This window comes from Pipistrellus kuhlii, unplaced genomic scaffold (assembly GCF_014108245.1).
Source record: "Pipistrellus kuhlii isolate mPipKuh1 unplaced genomic scaffold, mPipKuh1.p scaffold_m20_p_18, whole genome shotgun sequence".
NCBI lineage: Eukaryota > Metazoa > Chordata > Mammalia > Chiroptera > Vespertilionidae > Pipistrellus > Pipistrellus kuhlii.
The window spans coordinates 17,777,365-17,796,247 of record NW_023425493.1 but is presented as its reverse complement, the minus strand read 5'-3'; the positions used below and the strand labels follow the sequence as shown (position 1 = coordinate 17,796,247).

General features: G+C 35.0%; 1 protein-coding gene across 4 annotated transcripts in view; it reads left to right on the top strand.

Moving 5' to 3' along the window:
* Positions 1 to 18,578, top strand: part of XPR1 (xenotropic and polytropic retrovirus receptor 1) — a 91,504-nt gene extending 72,926 nt beyond the window's left edge. For 3 of the 4 annotated variants that reach the window (XM_036442582.2, XM_045583168.1, XM_036442581.2), the window contains 3 exons: positions 3,277 to 3,419; positions 9,225 to 9,446; positions 11,962 to 18,578. In XM_036442582.2, the coding sequence (XP_036298475.1) occupies positions 3,277 to 3,419; positions 9,225 to 9,446; positions 11,962 to 12,022 (426 nt within the window). In that variant the 3' untranslated portion in view covers positions 12,023 to 18,578. Of the gene's footprint in view, positions 1 to 3,276; positions 3,420 to 9,224; positions 9,447 to 11,961 lie in introns of those variants that run through there. The other variant, XM_036442583.2, reaches the window with a different exon arrangement.
* Positions 18,579 to 18,883: the final 305 nt, after the last annotated feature.

Below are 18,883 nucleotides of genomic sequence, written 5' to 3'. Positions count from 1 at the left end.
TGGTTTTCAAAGAGGCCATGGACTATAATATATATATATATATATATATATATATATATATATATATATATAGAGAGAGAGAGAGAGAGAGAGAGAGAGAGAGAGAGAGAGAGAGAGAGAGAGAGAGAGAGAGAGAATATGCAAATTAGGCCAGGGTGGTCTGCATCTGGCCCTGGAGCTAGAGAACACACAGAGGGCCTGGCCCCTAGCTGCAGTCCTGCAGCCACGTCGCTGGGCTGCTGGGGCCGGAGTGGAGATACAAACCTGTAGGGGGGCCGGGTTCAATTCTGATCAAGGGCATGTATCTAGGTTGCAGGCTTCTCCCTGGCTGGGGCCCAGGTCAGGGCTCATGCAAGAGGCAACCAATCAAAGTATGCCTCTCACATTAGTGTTTCTCTCTGTCTTTCCTTCTCTCTTCCATACTCTCTAAAAATCAATGGGAAAATATCCTCAAGTGAGGACAAAAAAAAAAAAAAAAAAAGAAAAAAAAGAAAGAAAGGTCATATCCTATGAAAGAGACATCTTGAAAATGCCTAAAGAAAGTTGTCATTTTTTTGTAGTGAAGGGATTAGAGTCTGTGTGGATGAAAACACCTTGATGGCTGCAGGGCTGGCAGTGATGGCAGCAGCGGGATGCCTTCCCGATTAGCCTGGTTGCCTCCCGAAGTCTAAGCCTTCGGTAGGCAATCCCCTGAGGGCTCCCGGACTATGAGAGGGGGCAGGCTGGACTGAGGGACCCTCCCCCTCACAGTGCACAAATTTCGTGCACTGGGCTTCTAGTAAACAAACAGATTGCAATACCATGTAATAAAGACTAAAATAGAGGAACAAATAGCTTACTGTAATTTATGATTTATTTTTGAGCATGCAATTCCCTCCACTCAGATGCCCTCTCTCCCCTTTGTCTGCCTACCAAACTCCTGTTTCTCCCTTTTAAAAGTCAGTTTTAGTTTTAATTTCTCTCAGAAGCCTTTCTTTACTTCTCTAAGCATATTTAGCTATTCATCCTAATCCCATTTTATGCTCTACAAACTTCACTGTAGCAGTTACCACGTTGTATTATTTGGTTAAGTATACGGATCCCTCACTGCCCTGCAGAGTTTCTGGTATATAGTAGACTTAATGTTTGTGGAGTGAAAGTATAGATACCTGACTGAGTGAGCAATACTGTGAAAGCACAGGAAAGGGAGTGCCTGAATACTTGGTGCATCTAGAAAGCTGCTTTTGTTTTTTTTCAACCAACCCTTGTTAAGGTGCCAATTCAACCTGAAATATATGGGAGAATTCTTCAGGAATTATTTTAGGCTTTACATATATATGAATGAAAATATGAGAGGCTGAATTAAAGAGTCAAAAGATCAAGAGTATTTTTGCACAGATATTGAAAAGAAATTAAACAATGAACTGGGAATCCTGATAAGTGAATTCTAATCCAAGCTCACTCTCTAACTGGCTATATTACTTTAGGCAACTAGACTATAGTGTATTATCTTCTGTAAGGCAGGGTGTTACACTAGGTTATCTCTTGATCTTTTCCTAGTTCTAAAATTCTGTAATGAGGAGGGAAGTATAGATTAGGTCACTAATAATTTATACTATGTCAAAGTGTCACCAATACCTCAAAATGGTACTTTGAAAAATGTGTGGATATGTAATATTCAGTTGGGATTAGGGAAAGCTGTTTTCAAGTGTGAGAATTTAAGAAAAATGATAAGAGAGTGGCTATAAAAATGATGATATGTAGTGTAACCAGATAAAGCAAATGAAGGCAGAAAAGGAAATATTCGTTGACACTGATCTTTTTTTATGTAAGCTGTAGCAATAATCCCAAGGTGCAAACTTAGAATATAGGACCAAGATGGTAGACATATCTCCATAAATCTCCTTTGAAAAGAAAATTATAATGGTAAGCACAAGTCAGAGAGCAGACATGAGCTCAGGTAAAAATGGTCCTTTGTTGCCCACCAAATTAATATGGTCTTATTGGGCTCCTTCTATTGTTCTTACTTTACTGAGAGATAGAATAACACATTTATTTATTATGCTGAATGCACAGATGTACTATTTATCTCTCTATGTAAATGTTAATCCATTTCTCCTTTTAAATCTAACGTACTGGTTTCTATGTAATAAAATTAGTGAATAGAATCTTTCAAACAGCTTATTATTACATATTTTCAGGACCCTAGAAAATAAAATATATGCTTTTCTACATAATATTTTGCAAATTTGCCACATCTCGTTCAATTTTAAAAAGGTAAATTTTGGATTTATTCATTCTACTTGAAAAGGGAAGAAACTATTTGTAGAGAGCAGTGGAGCTTCATTTAAAAATTAAGAACATGGCTCTGAACCTTAAAATCAGTTCCTAGGGGTTAACATTGAATAGTGTTGAGCACCACATGCAGTCCCAGGAAGCACTTTGTTATTTAAAGAGCTTATTATACAGATATTAATAATGAGTGAATCCATGAATTATGGTTCTGGTCTTTTGGCAATATGTACAGACTTCTGTAGCTAAAACTGGACTCCTTGCTACTGGGTACCAGTATCTGGAACAACTGGTTAGCTGAGTGCTGTTTTCCTCATGTAAAAATGGAACATTATTTAACTTCTACCATGTTTGTGAAATCCAAGCCTAATTTCATCTCCTTCAAATATAGGGTAAAGCAGTTTGAAAATGCAAGTGCATGCCCTGGCTGGTGTGACTTGGTTGGTTGGAGCATCATCCCATGTACCAAAAATTGGCAGGTTTAAGTTCCAGTCAGGGCACATACCCAGATTGTGGGCCCCTGCAGGAGGCAACCAGCCGGTTTCTCTCACAGAGATGTTTCCCTGTCTCTCCCTCTCTCTTTCTTCTTTTCTCTAAAATGAATAAAAAAGAAAGTACAAATAGCACAGTTAACAAATTTTAATCTTTTCTAATAGCTGTTGAGTCACTAGCATATCAAATACATATTAGAATGTCATCTCATTCAGATTGAGGATCTCATCTGGCTTCTATTCCAGGGGTCTAGAAGAGAGCCTGGTATACAATATGGGAATGAAATATATTTGTTAAATGATTACTAAAATTCAGTTAAATTTCATCTTGAATATTGCACCCTTTAAGAAAAGAAATTAAATTTGTGGAATCTTTTAAAAAATAGAATAAAACTCTCTTTCTTCCTGAACCTGTGCTTGTTGGTAAGGTGTGTGTGTCTCGTTGCTGTGATAGGTATGCTTATTTGTGAGAAACATGATGGTAGGTATACTCAATTTGCTTATTATTTCTCAGGCCTATTACTACTGTGCCATCATAGAGGATGTGATACTGCGCTTTGCTTGGACTATCCAAATCTCAGTTACCTCCATGACTACTACGTTGCCTCATATTGGGGACATCATAGCTACTGTCTTAGCTCCCCTTGAGGTATTCCGGTAAGCAAACTACTGAAAAGTTTATCAAGGATTCTTTATACCTAAGAGATGTCCAAATTAACATTTATTAAAACTTATACTTGGAAAGCTTAAATTTTACAAATTTTCTCAATGTTATCAGCCTCCAAGTTGGAAAAATTTAATAGGACTAAGATTAATTTTTCCAAATTAAATAACTACTGATGACACACAAGCTTTTTAAGAATTGGGCTCTATTGGAAGGGTCATGAGTAACATTTGGGAAGTGAAAAGTCTTAGAACAGAAATTAAAATGAAAATCCTTTAAGAATCAATTTTTGCAATTTGTCAGTCTTGGCTATTCAGCCCAATTTTCTCATTGGAAACAAAAAATGCTGGATAATATTTTAAATCTTCCTAAAAACATCAATGAGCTAACAAGATATCCCCAAATCTAAGTGAAAGCAGGTACCCAGTATAAGCAGAGTACTAATGCCAATTTTGCATTCAAGAAATTTGCCGAATTAGAGATTTGAGGTTCAGTTGTGATAGATAGCCAGTTCCAATGTGTATGTACCTAAAAACATAGCTTAAAAATATGACATTTCTAAAAAGTAGGAATTGGAGAATTTATAATTGTAGAGGAAGATTTTAACATACTTTTCTCAGTAATAAACAAGTAGTCAGCTAACCAACTTGACCTAATTGACATATGCAGAACACTGCATATAATAAATACTAAATATATGTTATTTTACATGCATATAGAACATTTAACAAAATTAACCATATGCTGGAGCATAAAGGAAATTTTAGAGGAGTAAAATCACAAAAAGATAACTGAAAATCCCCAAATATTTAGAAATTAAGCAGTACATGTTTAATGGGTCCAAGTTGAAATTGCAGCGGAAATTAAGAAAAATATTTTGAACAAAATGAAATTGAAAATGTGCCCCAAAAAATGTGAACTACAGCTAACGCCATGCTTTGAAGCTCATGTGTAGTCTTAAATGTATGTATTAGAAAAGCATATAGCTCAAAATATTAGAAAATTTAAAAATATAAAATCAAACCCAAAAGAAAGAGGAAGTATAAAAAGTATTTAATAAATAAATAAATTAATTAATAAATTAATTAATTAAAAAATTAACAAAGCCATAGTTCTTTAAAAAGAACTGGTTTGGCTTATTGGATAGCCTGCAGACTAAAGGGTCCCAGATTCGATTCCAGTCAAGGACACATGTCCAGATTGTGGGCTCAATCTCCAGTAGGTGCTGTGCAGGAGGCAGCTAATCAGTGATTCACTCTCATCATTGATGTTTTTATCTCTCCCTCTTCCCGCCTCTCTGAAATCAATAAAAAATATATAATAGAAAAAGACTAATAAAATTGACAAAGTGTCTAAACATGACTGATCAAAAAAGGAAAGCAAGCACAAATTACAAATGTCAAAAAATACTAAAGATTTTTTTTTAAAGCACAAGACAATATTGACTAATTTTATACCAATGGACTTTAAAATATAAATGAAGTAGACAAATTCCTCAAAAAGCATAATTTACCAAAACTAATAAAAAAGTGGAAAATTGGGTAGGCTTATATAGATTACAGAAATTAAATCCATATTAAAATCTTCCCCACAAATAAAACTACAGGCCCAGGGAATTCTTCCAAATATTATATATGAGTACGAAATATTATCAGTGTTACAGGAAATTCTTCCAGGGAAAAGAAGCAATAAAAGGAGCACTTCCAAGTTCATTTTATGCAGCCATCATAACTTTGATATCTAAACCTACAAAGACATTTCAAGAAAGTTCAATCTATCTCATCTACAGAGATACAGAAATCCTGAATATTACCTAAGGAATCAAACAGTATATAAAAAGAATAATATATCACAACCAACTTAGGTTCATTCTAAGAATATAAGACTTAATATTTAGAATCATTTAACATTTAAAAGTCAGTCTGTGTAACACCACACTAATAGAGTAAAGGGAGGAAACTCAATATATGTAGAAAGTGTTATTGAAATAAGTCATTTCATAAATACCTATTTATGAAAAAATAGATTATAAAAAACATAAAATCATATTTAATGGTAAAACGCTATAAGCTCTCCCTTGATATCAGAAGTAAGATGAGTATGCCTATTGTCACCGATTAACATTATACATGTAAGTATATAGCTAGTGCAAAGAGGCTAAGAGGTATAAGGGTTAGAAAGGAAAAATAAAACTATAATTATTTACAAATGACATGATTGCATATATAGAAAATTCAAGAGAATGTACAAATATGCTATTAAAATGAATATAGTTGTGTCCCTGAATACAGGATTGATGTAAATTAGTGGTGTTCTTTAAAACTGTCACAAACAACTAGAAAATGAAAAACTTAAAAACCATACCACTTTGAATAGCATCAGAATATATCAAATATCTAGGAATAAATTTAATGAAAGATGTAGGTGTGTGAAAATTGACAAGCCAGTTCTATAATTTATATCGGAATACTAAGAATCAAGAATATCCAAAAACATCCTGAAAAGAATGAAGTTAAAGGACTTATACTTTCAGACATCAAGACTTACATAGTTACAGTAATTGAGACAATGTCTAGTGTTGGCGAAAGAATAGACAGTGTCCACTAGAACAGAATAGGAAGTCCCAGGAACATCTATACATGCATTGACACTTTCTAATTAATATAAAGGTGGCTAAATAACAGTGGAGAAAAACAGGTTTTATAATAATGATGTCAAGTCAACTAGATGCATATTGGGGTGTTGGGGGATGAATCTCAACTCCTAGAGCAGACTGTATGCAAGATCAACTTCAGGTATACCTAAAATACTGCCTATCTAGAACTCTTTACTCAGTGAAAATATCTTTTGCAAATGGAGGTGAAATAGAGGTATTTTCAGACCAGGGATATAATATTCCTCTGATTCAGGATGGCCTGATAAAATAAGAGAGAACCTAGAAACAAAGATAAACCTGAAAGATAAAGATTGTATCTGGAAACGGTGTATTTGTTGCTGTCAGTATTTTCTCTAAACCATTTCTTCACCTTCCAAAATGTCTAGGTGTTCATCACTACCATGATCTCCCCCACCCACTTTTTTCTCTTTCATGTATGCTGCTTTATAAATTAAATTTTTTAGTTAAAAACTCACTTTTTCATTCTTAACTATTTTATTTTTTTAAGAATTTTTTGCTTAATACAGATAGGTCTATTGCCCATTTAAAGCAAAAGCAAAAAACCTCCTTGGAATCAACTTTCCTTTTCCAACTGCCCATTTTTTTGCTCTTCTTTAGACCAAAATAAGAGATGTCTATGCTTGCTGTCTACTCCAGATGCCCTTTAATTCAACTCAATTCTTTCCCCCCCAATACTCAAAACTGAATCACTTTTTAAAATAATATATATAAAAGCCTAAGCAACCATTACAAAGGAACGACGACCTATCAACCAGTTACTATGATGTGCACTGACCACCAGGGTGCAGATGTTCATTGCAGGATTTGCTCCCTGGTGGTCAGTTGGCTCCCATAGCTAACTTCCCTCCCCCCCTCCCCCAAGCCTGCTGGCCCCTTCTCCCAATAGGCCGATGCGGGAGGGCGGTGGCAGCTGACCAACTTCCCAGGTTCCCTCCCCCAGGTCAGCCAGCCCCCTGATAGGCCTCGATTGCCTGCCAGGCTGAGGGACCCCACACGTGCATGAATTCATGCCCCAGCGTCTAGTTTATAACAGCAGCAAGCACTTGAGTATTGTCTGTTATGTACCTGGCACTGCTCCATATGTTAACTTATGAATCCTCACAATAATTTAATTTTAATGGTAAGTATTGTTACTGTCCATTTTACTGGTGACATTGTAGCATAGGTTAAATAACTCATCCAAGCCTTATGCTTAGGAAGTGGTGGAGCCATGATTAGAATCTAGGTCGTCTCCCAGAATCTATTTATGCTCCTGGATCATACAGCCTCTCTACTTTGCTAAATCCAATGGTCAGTTCTCTATTTATTTTACGTCTTGCAAAGTACTTTCTTCACTTGATTTCCCAGAAAATATCCTCTTCTCTCTCACTAGCTATTCCCTCTCAACTCCTTAACTGGTTCTTCCACTTCCTAAATTGTAAGTGGCTGGAGTGCTCCAGGGTTTAATCCTCTGCCCTTGTCTCTCCTCCACTTATATTATTCCTAAGCCCATTCCTAAGTATTTCCAAAAGGAAATACTCTCCTTTTGTTACCTCCGGTACTGACTCTCCCTTGAACTGCAGACTTAGTTCACCCAGGTACTGATTTTCCCTTTGGACACCTAATGGCTCTAGCCCAGCGGTCACCAACCAGTGGTCCATGGACTACTGGTGGTCCATGAGGTCTGAAAGGTTGGCAACTGCTGCTCTAGCCTAATAGGAATAATCTGGATCTCTAGTAAATGGTGTTACAATTTCCTGAGACTAAAAACCGAAACCACTCACATACCAGTAAGTTTCATAGTTCCATCTTCATAAGTTCTAATGCCTTCTTCTCATCACTTTAGTCCAAGTCTCCATCTCTCCTGGACTACTGCAATAGCTTCTAACTGGTCTTCCCTTCAGCTGTTTCTGCCTCTTTCTGATCTGTTTACAGTGTAGCAAATAGAATGTTTTTTTTAAAACACAAGTCACATCATTCTTTGAGACCTCTTCTTGTTTTCTTAAAATCTAAACTCTTCAGTATGAAATATAAGACCCTCTATGGGTCAGGCCCTTTTCTACCTTACCAATCTCATCTCCTGCTATTTTACCCTCCCTATTCCACTCGGGCTTCACTGACCACCTTCTGTTTCAGCACACCAAAGGCCTTTCCAACTTGGGGCCTTATACTTTTTATTTCCTCTGTCTAGGACACTTCAAGTTTTTCCTGACTTGCTTCCTTGCATCATTCCAGTTTCTGCTACCCTGTTTCCCCGAAAATAAGACAGTGTAATCTTATATTAATTTTTGCTCCCAAAGATGCGCTAGGTCTTATTTTCAGGGGATGTCTTATTTTTCCATGAAGAAGAATATGGTACACATTTATTGTTAAGTGAAAATAAAGGAAATTTATTACCTGTATACGGTACGGTAGTACAGTTGTCAACACAAACCAGACTAACTGAATCCTACAGTATCAAGAATTTACTCATTTATTCAATGACAATCATGTCATCATCTTCTGGAACATCATCATAACAATCCAATTCCTGAATTTCCTGGTGAATTTCTTGTGACTCCATTTCTTTCAGAATCAGTGGACCAAATCTCTCATGTTTAGCATAGGGGGGCCTTATTTTTGGGGGGATGCCTTATATTTCACTCAGAAGGAAACCTGTAAGTAGGTCTTATTTTTGGAGGATATTTTATTTTCTGGGAAACACGGTAGATGTCATCTCTTCAGAGAGGCATGCTCTATCTCCTTACCTGCTTTATTTTCTTTAGTGCACTTACCATTAGCTGATTATGATGTCTCTGCCACTAGAAGTCACACCCCATAAGGGCAGAGGCTTGGTCTGTCTCGTTCACTGCCTTTTCCTGTCATAATCTAGGCACCCAATAAATATATGTTCAATAAAGTGGAAGAATCAGTACTCTGAAACTGGATTCCATGTCCCTTCCTTTTGCCTATTTCATTCTTACTCTCCTACACCCCTCATCATAGACATCTTTTCTTTTTTTTTTTTTTTTTTTTTAATGTTCTAACCCTTAGTTCCTTGGTTTTTACTTCTATGCATAGACACTTGATATACTGGAAGACTTATAGATTATAGTAGTGTGTTTACATTTTGTAAGTAATTTGCCTACTCCATTTTACTAAGGCGATTTGTATGGAACTTCTTCCGCCTGGAGAATGAACATCTGAATAACTGTGGTGAATTCCGTGCTGTGCGGGACATCTCTGTGGCCCCTCTGAATGCAGATGATCAGACACTTCTAGAGCAGATGATGGATCAGGATGATGGAGTACGAAACCGTCAGAAGAACCGGTTGTGGAAGACTAGCCAGAGCATATCCCTGCGCCGGCCTCGCCTCGCTTCTCAGTATGTATGGCTTCCACTTCTGTCAGACGAATTTTCTTCAGTTTTTAAGCACTGGATAATATTTAAATTAATAAGTTATCAGGGTGAATCAAATGAAATTGATGGTGTTCAATCATTTTTTACCTGCAAAAAACAGCAATAACAATTTCATAGGATCCAATCTATAGAAGGTCTTAATGAGCACATAGAAAAAATGGCATTAATACATTAATTAATGTCCACTAATTTGGTGTTAAAATTACACTGGAGAAAATTTGTTGGAGAATAATTTATGACTTCAGTATGTTTTATGTACCAATAATTTTCAGGTTACAAACTATAGGAATCCTGGCTCTGCCACTTGCCATCTATGTAACTTGGACCAAATTAATTTCTCTATATTAACTCTCATTTGTAAATTGGGAATAATATGGCCCCCGTATAGGGTGGCTGAGTGTATTAAATTTGTTCTGACGTGGAATTTGGACCAGTTTCCTCACAGAAAGAGCTCAATAAATATAAGCCATTTTTATTTTCCTATAATAGTATATTTTATCAGTGTGTTGTTAAAAATAACAATGTAGGATATAATGTGACTGTGTTTGAAATTTTGAGATAATACATATTGCAATGGATTGGAATGAAAGAGGGGACTTAAAGTTGAGCATAACCAGTTTTCTAAAGGATAAGGGGGTGTTTGAATAGGGCAATGGCACAGTAAAGACATAAGGCTGGAAATGAAGGGGAGGAAAAAAACCATGTGACTAGAACTATAGTAAGAAATTATAACTGAATAGATGAAATATGATTTTAAAAGGCTGAAAAGTGCAAGCTTGATCATGTAGGCAGGAAGGAATCATGGAATTTTTTCATAGAAGAATGACACTATGAAAGTAATATTTTTGTAAGTTTTAATGGCACTGCAATATATATTTTTCAGAATTTTAATAACATTTTTATTGATTTCAGAGAGGAAGGAGAGGGAGAGATTGAGCCCACAATTCAGGCATGTGCTCTTGACCAGAATCAAACTTGGGACCCTTCAGTCCACAAGCCCACGCTCTATTCACTGAGCCAAACTGGCTAGGGCAGGAGATGTGAAGCAAATAATAATAATAATAAATAATAATAATAGGTTGTAGATAACCTATACATAGTGGAGAGCAGAATAGAAATTGCCTAAGTTTTAGATAAAATTTGAAATTTTCTGAAGAGAAAAAGTAGAATAGAGCAAAGAACTGAGAATTAGGGAACAAATGCAGGCAAGAGAAAAAATAAATGAAAAGGGCAGAAAAGGAATGTTAGGGTCAGTAGGAAGAACTTCAAAACAAAGCATAATACTATTATATCAAGGAAGCAAGAGTTTCGAAGAAGTGGGAGAAGGAGGTATAGGGATTGGTTGGGTCTGCTAGATAAATGCCACAAAGTTCATGAAGACAATGCTGTAGGGATTATCCATCACATTGAGCTCCTAAATTTGAAAATCTAATCCTTGTTAGTTACCAGCAGAGGGCAATCTAAACATATAATGTTTCTGTCTCAAAAACAAGGAAGCTCTTTGGCAATAGATTATGTTCAACTTCAGATGTTCATGGGAAAACACTGGAATACTAGATTGTAACCAGCGGAAGATTTTTAGAACAATGGAGTAGATTCTGTTCAAGGAGAAAGCAGTGAATTTAAAATATGATCTGAATTTGAGTGTTTTGTGGCTCGTGCAATCTTTAACAACACATCCTTCATTTAAGGTATTGATAGAAAACACAGTTGTACCCTCTGAAGTCTAGATGAACATCCTTGGTTTTCCTACTCTACAATTCTTTCCTCGACCAATGCAACTCTAGTAATTTTCCAGCCAATGACATATTTTCTGACTTCTTCCAGATCAGATCCTATGGACTCCAAACAAGCTCACACTGTTTCTTTTCCAAGGAGACTGTTATCTGAAAGTGCCCAATTAGGATCATTTGTCAACTGAAAACAACTGTCATGCCTTTCTTTAGGTCTTGCCTTCTGCAGGCTAACTCTCTTGGTTTTTCATGTGTACCTTAAATAGTATTATTTCTGCCATCTTCATCATAATTCTTTATATTTGTTGAATGCTTTATTGGTGCTTTTTATATCCATTTTATTACTTGATATTCACATTATCTCCCTGAGGTGAGAGTAGTAATGTGTAACATGCATTACTATTACTTCTTTACAGATGAAAATTGGCACTCCAAGAGGTTAAAGAGGTACATAATAAAATCAGTCAGTACTCAAACTCAGATCTTCTTATTACAGAGTACTACTCTGTTGCACATGACCTGCCATTGTTATTACCTTCCTCTGGTTGAAATCTAATTTCCTAGTATTTTTCCAATAATAGCAGAAATTGAAGATGAGACTTGATGAATAGTCCATCTGGTACAGTAGACTACAGTGCCTGCTTAGGATCTGTTCTTACTGGTGGTATTTTGGAAGTGGATCTGATCCTGTGGATGTGTTTGTATTTTAGTAATGGACTGAGTCTTTTTTCCCCCCTTATTACTAGAACCAAGACTCGTGACACTAAGGTATTGATAGACGACACAGATGATGAAGCTAACACTTGAATCCTCTGAAGTCCAGATGAACATCCTTGGTTTTCCTACTCTACAATTCTTTTCTCGACCAACGCAACCTCTAGTACCTTTCCAGCCGAAAACAGGAGAAGATACATAACACATTTTCTGAGCTCTTCCAGATCGGATCCTATGGACTCCAAACAAGCTCACTGTGTTTCTTTTCTTTTATTCTGGGTTAATTTTCATTTTCTATTTTTAAAACAAATATTTACTTCATTTTGCCAATCAGAGGACATTTTAAGGAACACAAACAAAGTATCAAAAGGATTGTTTACAATCACAAGGACACAGATACCTATCAGGATGAAGAATAGGCACTGCAAGGACCCTGTGTGGGACGGTACTGAGTTACCTTGGCTACTGCTTGGCCCCGTTTTGACTGGTTGAAACCGGACATTAGTTTTTAAATTTTTCGTCCGTTTATGTGGAGAATTTTTTCCTTTCCTTCATACCCAGCGCAAAAGCACTGGCCGCACTTGCAGGGAAAGTGCAACTTTGAGCAGTACCTTCATTCATGAAGCTACTTTTTAATTTGATGTAACTTTTCTTATTTTGGGGAGGGTTACTGGGTGGGTGGGAAATATGATGTATTTGTTACAAATAGTTTTCTCATTATTTATGAAACTTAATCATAAAAGAATGATATAACTCCTGTGCAATGAAGGTGATAACAGTGAAATAAGACGGAGGAAACTAATGTTGGACGGCATTTATGAGGGTTTAGTCCACAATACCTCTTTCATGAGACAACTTGCACCCGTTTGACTTTCTTTTCTTTCTTTTTAATTTTAAGCCAAAGCTTCATTACTGATTTTCTTAAGTCGCTGCTACTTTAGAATTCTGAGCATGTCTCTCATAACAAAACATCCACACACTTTCACACAACCAGTTAAAATTTAAGAGGTCTGATACCTTTTTTTTTTCTTTAAAGAGCAGATGTGGAATACATTTGCCAATATTTCAACCATAACAACTAAAGTTATGCCTTATTAAGCTTTAGCATGTAAGGTAATTGAAGTATAGCCTTTACTGACTCTGAATTAGAAGACAAAGCTATTTCAGGGACTCTACACCCTCATTGGATAGCTTTTCTTCTGGGCTCACTTCCATTAGCCTGAATGTGATCAAATTAAGTCTGTCTTGGGAAACCGTATTTTTGAGAGCATAGAACAAATTATCCTTCCTCTTTCACATTATGCTGATAAAACAGACCTTGGCAGCCATTTCTCCCAATAGTTTTAAAGGATGAACATTGGATTGTTTGCCCTTCTTGATAGAAAACTCACTTGTAAAATTTTGAGGTTCTAAGCTTGATCAAACACAATTATGATCTATCAAGGTCTGTTCACAATGTCCATCTGCACTTTGTCTAATTTCTTTCCTATGTTCCCAAACTTAACCCAAATAAGCCCAAAAACTATAAAGGATTTTACTCTTGAATGTGGTTAGCAGTAAATTTAGCATTTCATTATTTAACACAATTAACATAAATACCAGGAAAAGTAAAATGTATTTTAATCCTCCTGTCTTTCCAGATCCAGGTGAAGATTCAACATCAGTGGATTTGTGAAATGAAATTACTTATGTCATTTTCAGCCTAATTTTAGACAAAGGAACAAATGAGTTGAAGGGCAGCTATTATTGCTTACTTAGTCTAAAAAACATATTTACTGCCCCTTAATATACCGCTTTTATCATCAGCTCTTCTCCCATGCATCACAAGTCTTTATTCATCCCTGTCATAATTTCAATAGATTATATTAATGTTATTCTTACTACCAAAATTATATCAATTAACTGACCAGTTTTGTTTTAAAGTAGTTTCTTCCATCTTAACTCTGAAAATGTTCCCTTTCTGAATCAAAATACTTTTTTCTTCTGAAAAATTATACATCTTTGTGGATTTTATTCTTTTTTTGTGTTTTGCCAAGCATATTTCTTGTCCCAAAACTGAAGAAGAAAAGTTTAATTACTGATTTTTTTTTTAGTTTAAATAAACTGAATCATTTATAGTAATCAGTGATAACGAGTTAGTGCCCCATAATAAATTAAAAGTTGCATTATTTTTTCCTAACTATTGTTTTTGTACTTTAAAACTATGGGGGAAATATCACTGGTCTGTCAAGAAATAGCAGTAATTAATACTGAATTATATAGATAAGTCCAGTGGATCAGCCATTTCTTATACAAATAAAATTGGTGGTACTAATGTGTATCCGGAGCAATTTGAATGATCAACTCCATTCTCTATTAGCAGTTTGAATGATTAATTCCATTCTCTGTATAATGACACACATAAAATCTTACAGGTGACTTCTGGCATATGAACTCCTCAGTGTGTCCTATGGCCAATTCAACTATTACGATTTTAGGCCCTAATCAGTATTATCTATTTATAGATAATATAATGTTTAGAATGTGTTTCTTTTCTGATGTATTTGTCCTATTAGCATAGTCTGCTCAAAAATGATAAGGCTTATATAATTTCAGCTTACCATGACAGATGCTTAAATATATATTTAAACACACGCACAGCTTTATGTTTCTCCTAAAGCTGTAAAGAGAAAAGAGGGCTTTTCCTCATAAGAGGAAGCAGTTTGGGAGACAGAATATACATTTAAAATTTTTCCTCCAAAAAAGACAGAGTGTATTTTCTTTTCTCCTCAGTTTTATATGTTCTGGCAGTTGGGAATGCTTTGTGCAACCTAAAATTTTAATGGAGACTTCTGTGCACTGAAACTCTCAGTAGAACTCTTAGGAAATGAATATTACAGAGTCATATGAAAGGAACAGCAATCTAACCAAAGGTAAACTTTCATTTGATTTTAGGTTTAGAAATTCTAGTTTTATTTGACAAGTGTGCAATTTATAATATCAGTTAAAATACTCCCCAAAGGACTGTAAAGGAAGTATAAGTAAAAGAATAAAGTTCATTTTTTGTTTTATGATAGTTAGTATAGAAAGCATTGATGTGTATAGAGAAACTAGAAAATAAAAGTGGCTTATTTTCTATGCACAAATAATGCACCTTTATTTAAGGCTGCCTATACCATTAAAATGGAGTAATTGATTATTTCATATCATACAACAAAATAATCAAAGGTTAAGTCATTAATTAGGTTAAAATGGTTATTTTTAAGATTGGAAAAAAGTTGAAAACCCATTTGCAACTTTCTTTTCCAGCATCTACCATTTTTCTCCTTAAGAAAGCTGTTTAACTTCAGACTCAAAAGCAGTGATGTGAGGAGAATGCCAGTCACCTCAGCAGTAACCTATATGGACCCCTAAAGAAGGAAAATGGGACTCAGCCCCTAGGATCTATGACTTCCCAATATTCTCAACAGGAGAGTTCTAAGAAATTATCTGAGATTTTACTAGAAGTAAAATCCACCATGGTTTGACCCAAGTACATTCATGATCACTAGAGAAAGCTCATCCTTTCTTACCAGGTAAAAGAGCAAAGTAACCTATTACTGAGTCCTACAGGCATCAGATTAAGAGACACATAGTTGAAGAGAAATCAAATAATTGTGGAGATAGCAGAAAAGAGCAAGAAGATATTGGAACTTGGGAGCAGGTGCAGGGCGGTTAGGAAGGTAGGTGAGCTCCATTGCATAGAGGTGATGCTGTCTCTCCTTTTAGTGGTTATGTTGCTGCCAGAGACCGGCCTTTATTTTCCTGTCATCTTTGTCCATTGCTTTGCATTATTCAAGAAATAGTTCTTTGTGCCCAAATGTCATCTTCAAGCAATGACTAGAAAATTGTCTTAGGCTAAGGAAAATAATTTAGAAAATAACTATCCATGGCATTATTTTATTCAAAAACTTAGAATTCTCTGAAATTATGCACTTTATTTGGTAAACAAATTTCAAATTATTGTGTGTGTTTTTTAATTGTTTGTATAATATGTGCTTTTCTTAAGACACAAGTACTTCTTGCTATATAACATTTAAATTTTTAAAATTAAGATAGCTGCTCAGATTTCAGAAATAATCATGTTGATTATCTGGCTTTCTCAACTACAAAATCAACATGCTTTCACAAATTAATAAAAAAGCCAATGTCATTACATTTAAGATCTATAGTCACTAGCTTAAGACAAAGTTATAGAACTTTGGGGAAAGTTAGATAAAAAATCCAATTTATCTGCTTAGTTCATTTTCTTTTTATGATGCATCTAAATTTTGTTTTTTACTTGTGATAATTAACTGAAGCAAAGGGAGTTTAGGTGAGATTTTACAAATTAAGCATACGTGTCTGCATTTGAGGTATCAGCTTGATAGTACATTTTAAAATCTAAGTGTCTGAATTTTAATTTCAAATTAATGTCAGAGCACAGTGGTAATATAGGATAGAGTTGATTATATTAGAGCATAAGAAATTTGTGCTGATCCGAGCTACACACTAATAATTTTATCAGCACAAAACCACATTCCATCCAACAAATATGAAAAAGTAAAAGTATCTCATCAGATTTGAAGAACTAAATATAAGCTCTGTGAGAATTTTGCCCTGGGAATGGTATGGAATTTTGCCTGCTAATTGGTATGGCTGATAATGCCTTTCTTGTATGAATTGGCAAAAATCTTGATATGGGTTGCCCCTTAAAAACAATCTCCCAGCATGTATTGACTTATTTATTAACCAGGAAAGAGGAAGAGAGAGGGACAAGATGAGTTTCCTTGAGGAGAATCATAGTAATTTTCCTCTAAATGTATGTCTTTGTAGCAGACCTTTGGTTTATTTTATTAAAGCCACCTTCAGATTTTGGGGGCGGGAGCTGAGTTTGATTTTTTTTTTTTTTAATTTTTTTTTTATGGTGCCATTCAACCTAAGGACAATCAAATAACCAATTGTTTGCCTTGGATTTAGTGTCTGCTAATTACACAATCTCATCTATATACCTTCAAACCATTTACTTGATAAAACTTCCACCATATTACCTTAGTTCTTCCTATGCTTTTTCCTCTGAACCACCACCAACCAGAGGGAAGACTTATAAACAGAAAGATGTAGAGTTCTAAGGAAAAGCAAGATTCCATCTCACTGTCCCTTTATCATAATCTCTGAAGTCCTTACCCATACTCCCCTGATTGTCCTATAGCAACAACAGCATGATGGAAATCAGAAAGATTGTGGGAAATTTCAAGAGAGTAATTGATCATGACATTGTTATTCTTTTGAACTGTAAAATTGTGAGCCACTCACATTTGCAAAGAAGAGCAGAACTCTTAAGCTTTATCATATTGTGAAGATTAATTAATTTCTTGCTATTTTCCAGATTAGCATAGAAGCTTGTATCAATGAAGAGTATTTAGGAGGAGAATAGGGTGAAATGTATGTTTTTTCAAATCCTCTCACTCTACTCATGCTTCTTTTTACCCCCTACCACATTGTGTTGTCAAATGATGCTATTCTATAAAACCCTGAACTATAGTTGTTAAAAATAACTATGAAATGTGATTAGTCCTCTGTGGGTGCTTCTTTCCTTTGTTCTCCCTTTCTTTCTTACTCTCTCCACTCTGGTAAATGGAAAAGGTGACATCAAAGAATTGATGCTTGCTTGGACTCATGTTGTATCTGTGACTATGGTATTAGCTGTCTCCTTTTTCCTTCTTAAATGGATAGAATTATTATGAAGTGTGGAGTTCCCTTCTTGATAAGTAGGTAAAATGCACAATGCGGTACTGTTTTATAGTTTCTAGATGGTTGTATAAAGCAAAAAGTTATTGTGGTTATGTGTTTTTAAAAGAAAATAAGTGATTGGTTATAAAACTCTGTCCCTTTTTTTCATTATTACAAGCTCTCTCTGTTTTCCAACAGTTTTCTGACTCCTTTGTCACTGGCGAATGGTTTGTGTGATTGTGTTTTTCTCTCTGAGTTTCTTGGATTCCTGAACATGAGTCCTCTTTGGACTAACTTGTAAAAGGGTTTAGCTCAAACATTTTGACTCTTAATAATCTTAAGTGAACTTTTTTCTTTAGGTGATATGTGAAGTGTGACATTAAACTAATGGGATTGATTCAAAGAATCTGAAGTATTAGGTGAAATAAAATATTCAATTATATTTTGGAGAGATGGACAGCTATTACCACTATATATCTATGCCCTGTATGAAAACATTTAACTTTCTATATAATTCCTGGGTTACTTATCAGTTTTTATATCTGTCTGTCTAGGAAAAATTCTGAAATTAACCCTAAGATGAATATATTTAAAATACAAAAGGAAAAATATTTTGTTGACTAAAGCATAAAAGCTTTTTTATTTTAATACCACAAACTCTATTCTTACTATATTTCTGTGTAGGCTAAACTAGAATGTGATAATGTGTAGTTTTCAGATTAAATTCAAGATAAATTATGAATGTATATGAATCACTGGATGCATAATATCCCTTTCTACAATCTGGTGATAATGATACATGCTCAACATTTATGTGCATATCGCATTTTATAGTTTTCGAACTAAGCATCTTGGATATGTGGATTAACAAGTCCTCTCAATTTGTAGATGAACAGACAAAGACCTAGGCCAGCTGAGAGTACAATCCCAGATTATTCACAGCGGCCACTCTCCATTTATCTATCTTAGACATATCCAGAATCCTTGGACTATATTTAGTGACCTTTGTCTTCATATGGATAATTTTGATTAGATCATTTAAGTTTATGAGAATAGTAATGACTTAACTTTATACTATCTCATTTACTTCTTTTTCTAGTTTCTCACCATGTCCTAAGGAAATTAAGGCGTTTTGAATTTTTAAAAATTAATTTAGTATGTGTTTATTGAATTCCTATCATATAGTTTTATGGAGACAAGCAGGGAAAGTTGATAAAATTATTT